The 8,340-nt window shown below is 42.0% G+C and overlaps 1 protein-coding gene across 1 annotated transcript in view; it reads right to left on the bottom strand.

The window, feature by feature from the left end:
- Positions 1-5,950: 5,950 nt before the first annotated feature.
- The window catches only part of mmaa (metabolism of cobalamin associated A), a gene marked incomplete at its 3' end in the record, with an annotated part of 9,211 nt that continues 6,821 nt past the window's right edge, over positions 5,951-8,340 (bottom strand). The window contains 2 exon segments of the mRNA XM_014022477.1: positions 5,951-6,237; positions 7,132-7,281. Coding sequence (XP_013877931.1) covers positions 5,951-6,237; positions 7,132-7,281 — 437 coding nt within the window.

Raw genomic sequence — 8,340 nt, 5'->3', positions numbered from 1 at the left:
TTTTATATTTTAATGTAATGTACTGTTAAAGCATTGTGTTGCACATTATTTTTCATATGTCAAATTGTATCACCTTGCATTATATTGTGCCGCATAACACTCCATATTGTATTGTTCTTTATTGCAAAATAAACAGGTGGACAACAGAGTGTGTTGCTGCAGTTATCCCTAATTGAACTGTTGCAGAGAGCTAAAAATAACAGAATTAGGGAAGAGGGGACAGACAGCAGGACGTCTCTCATCTCAGTCCCTATCGGACGCCCTCAAACGAGAAAAATCATTCCTAACAAGGCAGACCAACTTGCATCACTTCCCATTTGTTTTGATGCCCAGTTTATCTTTAGTTGTGACGCTGGAACACAGTTGATGTGCAGCCGCTCGCCTGCGGAGCGCGGACGGGCAAATTCGCTCCGAAAGACTTGGCGGGCAATTAAAGCGCTGGATTAAGAGTGATTGCATTTTGTGTCCTGAGGAGGCGCTGCCCACCTCCTTGAGAGGTCTCATTAACATGGCTGCTGGGGGGCTGTGAGCTGAGCGCTGCCACAGGCAGCTCAAACATAATGGAGACATTATCAGCGTTAATGTCCTGTACCTGGAGTGGAGCGGAGAAGATTTTAAAACCACTATTGTGATGGGCCACGAGCAGCCGGCCTTGCGAAAAGGGAAAGGTTGGATGAAGATAAGCCCTTTTTTTATTTTTCCTGACCAGACCCCTGTGTGTGTGTGTTTTGATGAGCCACTGCACGTGGGGAGTCTGAGCAGCTGGATTTCATTAATTGAGTGCTGGCAGCACTCTGCTCTGGCGGCAGGGGTGAGTCACACTGGTGGGATTGGTCTCTCTCTCCCCGATATTATCTTCCAACCATAACTACAAATAATTATTCACTCAAATCCATTACCGGAGGTCAATCAAGTTCCCCAATCTGTTCTAAAGTCCAATTACTGGCGCCAAGGCTGCATTCGTGCCTTCCTGCAGATGAAGGCCTTGCCCACAGGCGGCCTAGTAAATTACACATTGCAAACAGCGAAGGGTACATGTGTGGGAGAGCGAGCCTCCTCAGGTGTGTAATATAGCAGAGGTACATAACTGGACTCCCCGGGGCATTTGGACAGAACCATCCGGCAGACTTCGCCAGGTTAAATAGAATTAGCAACGAGATGCACTTTGAATACCAACTGCATCTCATCCCTCTACAGGCTAGAGAGCACACAGCATGCACGGAGAAGCCGGGTATTAACATCCATCTGAGCAGCTGATATAATAAGACGTGTAGCCATAAGGGTCTTCTTATAAAGAGGCTGCATGGTGACCCATCAGAGCAGCATAATGAGTGGGGCGCTGCATCTGCAAGGGTGCGCACACGCACTCAGAGCCGCGCTGCAGCTCTCCAACCCCATTAGCTCACCGTATCGTTTTATGGCTGTCTTGAAAGTGAGCCTCGGCCTGGAGGAAATGCTTCCTCGCACGCTCATCTGTCACTACATTGGGACAGCAGGGAGCCAGTCGAGCTGGAGCGGCTGGGCCGAACAACATGCAGTAGGTGTATGGCTGGTTAAACATAATCAAGCCCTATTCCTTTGTTTGATTATTACTGCTTAAACGTTAATGACAGCATTCCTTCGGGTAAAAGCTTACATTTTCTTGGACAGAATTGCAATTAAAGATATTTCAAAAACAATTCTACATAAAAAATTACATTTAAGTCTCCACAACTGAGGTGGTTATAGGAAAAACTGATACTTCCTTTGTTTTTAACCCAGGTTAGAGAAACATCCTCGTTACTGCAGACAAACCCCCAACATGTCAGTCCATTTCTCACGCCAACCTACTGCCACACAACAAATCAGAGATACATATGATAAACTCTTGCTAGCGGTAGACACTCATCCCTCAACTCAGAGGGAGCATTCCCCCTTTATCTGGTCGAGAACCACAGCCTCAGATTTAAAAGGAGCTAACTCCCATCTGAACCACTCCACTCTGACTCTAGTGACCAAACGTGCACTGAAGGTCGTGGCTTGAAGACCTCTGGCCTGCTCTGAATTTGAAATATGATAAAAAGTTCAAGAGAGCATTTTCTTATTTGATGACCGGGAACGCACTGTAAATATTCATAATTCAAATTCTCTTAGTGAAAAATAACATTTTAGATATCCTGGCTTTCATCCTATCCACAGTCAACACATTAAAAATCTCAGATATCATTTGTTGTGGGGAGAAATTACATTGAATTTCCTATTCATGTGTTTTTGAGCTGTAAGCTTCAGATATTCACAGGCACATTATTACAATCTACAACGAACATGAGAGAAAATTCTTAAAACTAGAAACTCACATATCAGGTTTCTACAGTGCTGCTAGTCATAGCTTTAATTTCACCTGTTTGATGTTAAAATGCCATCTCAACAAGTTGTAACAACTAGGGCTGGGCAACAAATCAATAATATATATAAACTCGTGATTAATAAACACAAAGAAAGTTAGAATGCTGATAATTTCACTGAACTCCTATCCACCGCACAGCATTCTGGGGGATATAGACAGAGAAAAGGCTTTAGCTGCTCGACCTCTCTTGGCATCAACTCATTCTTTGGTAAACTAGCAACAACCTGTTAAGTAACATGCGCAGCAACAGTTTCATGTTTCGCCACAGTGCCTCACAACTGCTTCAAAAAAAAAAGAATGTCAAGTTAAAGGAGAAAATGAGTGAATCAGCTCAAGAGGAAATTGAGGATAAAGGAAGAAAGATCACCAGTTTGGCAGGATTAATCAGCCTTTTTTCCTTATTTCTAATAGGTAAAACAAAACAAAAAACCTAATCAATAATTGTTAATATCGATGGATATGAAACGCTTAAATCGTGACACATTTTTCAGCCATATTACCCAGTCTTTGTAACAACTAAATCTAATTTATTTGCTAGCCTTTAAACTACTTGCTGATTAAACTGCTTTTTAACTAGCCATGTGTGGAGATCGACAGGTTTTTTAAGGCCGATGTTGATACAGATTATTTTGACTGTCGTCTCACCGATCCCCGATATGTGCAGCCGATTTTGTTGGAACGATTCTTGAAGCCGATATTGCTTTTTCTTCCTCCATTTACGTGATGAAAATGTATCAGTCGACCTCTAGTCATGAGTACTAGATATCCCTAGTGACATTTTTAGTAGTTGAAAAGTTGTTTTTTTAATACTTCAATATATGTTAGAAATACAGTACATGAAATGTCCTGATGCAACTCAGTAATCTAGGTAGAAAAAAATCAAACCCTTAACAATGGGCAATGGCCCTCTTTTGCATGTGACTAACCTGTTTGTCCACCATGTAGAGGCAGTGCTTATAAGGCTGAGTTCACCTGAAACTCATCAGACTGAAGAAGTGTCTTGGAGGAGAGACGAAATGTTTCACTAAAGAAGAACCCATTCAGAGGACCTACTTTATTTTTTCTTTTTGAGTATATAAAATGACTTCTTTTTCAGATATTCACATTCTTCTCTCTAGACAAAAAGAATGTACTTGTAGACACCTGAAGCTAAAAGCGTGAATAGAAAAAGTCGTTTATTTTAGTAAGAATGACATTTGCAACATTGAGAAAAGTAGATTGTTGAAAGAAACAAAACGCTTTTGAAGATCTAAAGTTGTTTGTGACGAGGAGGAATCAAATGTTTATCTGCTTTGAGCATCATGTCTAACTATTGTTTGTTAAACTGGATTGAAGGAGGCAATGTGAGTGACAGGATAAACGTGTTTAAGTGTGTAGGTGGAGAGCTGGATGTCTGATCACGTGGGGTGGGGGGTAATTGTGCTGTTCTGTGCCTGTGTGTGAGGAGCAGAGCAAACACAGCAGGGACGGCCGCGGCTGTTCGGATCAGCGTCCCGCGACCGGCCGTCACACGGCACAAAAACCAGCCAGGTAGCAGATCTGACATTTTCCTCTGTCAGGCTCCCCTCCACTCCCTGATCTAAGCAGAAAGCAACCAAAACACTGGTACAACCAACACAAACACAGATGTGTTTCAAGGCTTTGACATTTTCAGTGCTCACACTGGACTTTGAGGCTTTGTAGAGGGGGTGGGTGTGGGGAGCTGAGTATTTTTTTTTTTAATGAAAGCCGTATGAGGGCACAGTTTAGATTTGTCCTGCAGCAGGGAAGCATTTTTTTTACTTTAGTCTGCTGACACAAAGAAATTCTGTCAATCTAAGCCTCTCTATTAAACAGGGGAAAAACCCTCATCAAAGTGCCAGTCTCTGTCCTGTGCTTACATTCAAGAGATCCAGCAAAATGCCAAACACATGTGCTCGGGCTCCGTGTTTAGGCTAAAATGGCCAAAACGCGAGGCAGCAGCATTTGATTTAATCTCCCCTCAGTGAAACCGCATGGTGTTGTTTACACTGACGATGACTGTGTGTATACGTATATGCCTTGTGAGTGTGTGCGGAGAGCACTTGGAGCTGCAGGACTCGCTGTTCCCTCGTTGCAGAGCCAGGAGCAGCCACAGTGTGTATGTGTTTGTGTCAGCATGATGGAGGAGAAGGGAGTTACTCAGACCTAATGAATCCATCTGCATTCAGGGGACACTCTTCCTCTCGTATGCAGACGGGAGCAAACAAGCAGCGACCTGGGAGCCCGTCCGGCGGTTTTGGGGAGGTGGCTTAGACTTAATATTTCCAGAGCAGGACTGGCAAGGACACAGGCAAAAATAAAGTACCAGATTCACCCGATTTATATTTCCCTCTTGAAATCCAGACCACTGTCAGAGAGAGGGGGTCCGGGTTGTGAGCTGTACAGAGTCGAACCTCTCGTCTGTTCTGTACAGTACTGTTCCTTCCTGTTTTTTTTTTTTTACAGTGAGGATAGAGTGTAGCTGAGGAGGAGGGGTTGGGACTACAGTACGGCATGTGCTCCAGGAGACTGGCAGCTGCTGATGTCCTCACCCTTGTGTGACCTGGCACCCTGCGCAACCTCCATGAAGAATGAATGGAGGGCAGGAGGCGGGGGCGTCGAGAAGGGGGAGGGGCCGCCGGCGTGGCGAGGCGCATCATTAGGGTAATGAAGCCGAAGCAGAGCGGTGTTTGGGAGACCTCTAGTGGTCCTCGGCGCCGTCAACAAAACGTCCACAGCAGTGGCTAAAATGAAACCCATTCGTCACGCAGCGAGCACAGGTGTGCGATTAAGTCAACATCGACTTTTTAATATCAACGTGCAAACCAACAATCCTGTTTTTATTGCCGTTTTTTCCCCATCCTCCCAACAAAAGTGATTTTTGGCATGTTGTCGTTGCACGTTTAATTAAACTTGAAATAAATATTTGTGAGAAACCCCATTTTTACTTTACTGTGTATTTTTTTGATTTTACTGACCAAATCAATCAAAGCTGAATGTTTGTTTTAAAATTCCAGCAGCTTCAGCAGAGTTATGAGTTATGGAGTGGATTACGAAGTTATTTTTGTACCTGAATTACAAGCAACTAGGCAGCTGACTCGTTCGGAGGAAACTGAACACTGACACTTCTGGTTCGAGAGAGGAAAAAATAAATTTCATTACCTCTTTGGCAAAATCTCAGAGCTTATATTCGTAGAGGAAATATTAATCACTCATTTTGTTAAATATCAGAGCAAAAACAAGACAAACCTTTAAACAAGTTCTTTTTTATATTTCTTTTTGCTTCTGTATCATTTTGACCCAGTTTCCTTTTACCAACCAATAATGCTTCCATTTTTTGTAAACTCTTCTCTTTATGCGTTTGAAAAACGTCATTTAAAAACTCAAGTTTCTGCAGATCAGTGACATATTGTGGGTATTTAAAAAAAAAAACAGTACAAATGTTTTTTTTTGTGCAAACCACAAAATCAGAACCTCTGCCTTGCTGTCCTCGCCTCTGACTCGCACCGATCAGCCACGAGGGATCAATCCTTGTCAAAAAGTGACGTTCTAGTCCTCTAAGACGTCGAAGACTCTGAGAAAGCTTTGAGCAGCAGGTCAGCAGCCAGTCCCGGAGAGAGAACTCCTCTGGTGACCCGCTCCTCTAGGCGGGGCAGAGCCTCCCTGACGCCTGGGTGATTTTGGAAATGACGGAGAACGTTCTCCTGGATCAAACTCCACATCCAAACCCTGTGCTGGGCCCTCCGACGGCCCTGCAGCTCCCCGCTGGTCAACATGGCGTCTCTGAACGACTCCATCTTGGCCCAGGCCTCTGTGATGCCCTCTGAGGTGTGTGAGGAGGCTCGCACCACCTGAGGATATAGTGTGGAAGGATTGATTGTGTGACTTTTACTTTTTCATAAATCAGTGGATGCACATCTACAACTGAACGGCTTCTTCAAGTCAACACTTTGTTTATTTTAGTTTGCTGTTTTTTTTTTAGTTAAATAAATTTAAGACCAAACTTTGCTTTTCTTTCAGCTTACCTGATCCCTGATGAAGCTTTTAAAGCTGTAACTTTACAACACAATTAAACTAAGAAACACAGAGAGGTTTCTTTCTTTACTTTTTATATTTATGATTTTGCTCCTAGATTTTTCTCTTGGGTCTTTAAAAGTTGTATTACAATCCCTGTATTTTTATTTGTATTCAACATTATTTTATGGCTTTTAAACATGCATTTATTTCTCAATGTTATAAATAGAAAAAAACAGTAAAGAAATAAAAATTAAATTAAATTAAAAAATACAAATAACACACTGAACAGTAAAAAAAAAAGCCTGTCTTTTTTTTCTTGAATGTGAGACCCTTAATGACAAAAAGCATATTGCTGGATTTAAGTCTTAAGTACGGTGGGAGTACCCTTTTGGGGGGAGTTTCCTGGCAGCTTGGCCGGCAGACAGATTCTGTTCTGGGTTGAGAAATCAAAAGGACAAGGCCAGGACATAGAGGTGGAACAAGAAGGGTGCGCGGGGGGCTTATGTCAGAGAAATCACAATACTATGATAGCTTCATCATCAGCCCCTCTCCTTATGTTTAACATGAATTATCTATTAGAGATTACACACCTGGAGCTGTTTTTGAATCCAGTAAATGCCTGCTTATTAACAAGTCTCTGACACACACACACACACACACACACACACACACACACACACACACACACACACACACACACACACACACACACACACACACACACACACCTTAGTATTCCAGGACTTGGAGTTCCTCCTGAGCAGCTTGAGTGCGCTGGTGTACTCAGTCTGGATCCTCCTGGCTGGCACCACCAAGTCACCATCTGACTTTGTCACCACAACCAAGTCGGCCCGCTCGATGATGCCCCTCTTGATACCCTGAGGAGATATTCTGGCATTAGAAAACTGCGAAAAAAACCCTTTAAATAAATCTGATGTCTGCGTGCCTAATCTCCTGAGGGATCAGTGCACAGAGAGATCCAAGTGTGGGTTTTATTTACTTGTACCACACAATCTTTTTATCATTACAGGTGTCTCCTTTTGTGTGATTTCAAAAGGATGAACATTTTTTACAGTTATAATTTGAACAGTTATTGCACTTTGAAAAAAAAAATACTTTCACTTAATGACATTTCATTGAACTTCTGGTGACTTGTGATTAAATAAAAGTTTGACAACATGAAATAAAGCCATTGTGTTAAAACCATTGCTGACTGTGGAAACCGGCTCTGGTAACGACTCCTGAGTGAAAATCAAAGTTTCAGTGACAGCTCAGATGATGCAAAGGACATATGACGTTAGAACCATCGATGGCTAACATCCAAGAAAAGAAAAGAGGAAAAAATAGAGGAAAAGACCACTTTATAATAGAACATGATGAAAAGCTTGATAACTTTTAGAAACACATTTTATGTCTGATGAGGACAAGTATAAAATTTTGTTGGCAAGTAAGTATGACAATCATTTGGACATAACCACCACAATATATGTATTCTCAAGGCTGAAGGGTGAAGGATGATGATTACTGAGCTCAGTCTGGTTGGTGTGAACATTAGCTTTGTAGATGAAACCTTAAATGTCTGTCTACAAGGGTTGGGCATAATCGTATTGTGTACAATTAATCATCAGAAAAACACTTATCAATTATTTTTTGGCTCTTGACGATTAATACTATTAATGGCACCAGCCAGTCCGCTCGGTGCTCCTCTCCACTTAAAATATGACGAACATTTAAAAAAGTTCTGTAATTTATTTATCTATCAACACAATTTAGAACAGATTTTTATGAAGAGGAAATCTTTCCCTCTAAATTGGTCATGTGACTAGGACATAACCTCCAGGTGATTAATTGTTCAAGAGTAACTTATCCCAAAATTAACCTTTTTTTAGCTGATAAACTGTCTAGAATGTGTCTAAAATGTTATATAGTACTGTTTC

The sequence above is a fragment of the Austrofundulus limnaeus genome, unplaced genomic scaffold (genome assembly GCF_001266775.1).
Source record: "Austrofundulus limnaeus strain Quisiro unplaced genomic scaffold, Austrofundulus_limnaeus-1.0 Scaffold331, whole genome shotgun sequence".
Lineage (NCBI taxonomy): Eukaryota > Metazoa > Chordata > Actinopteri > Cyprinodontiformes > Rivulidae > Austrofundulus > Austrofundulus limnaeus.
Note: the sequence above shows the minus strand (reverse complement) of the source record. Positions and strands in the feature narration are given on the sequence as shown.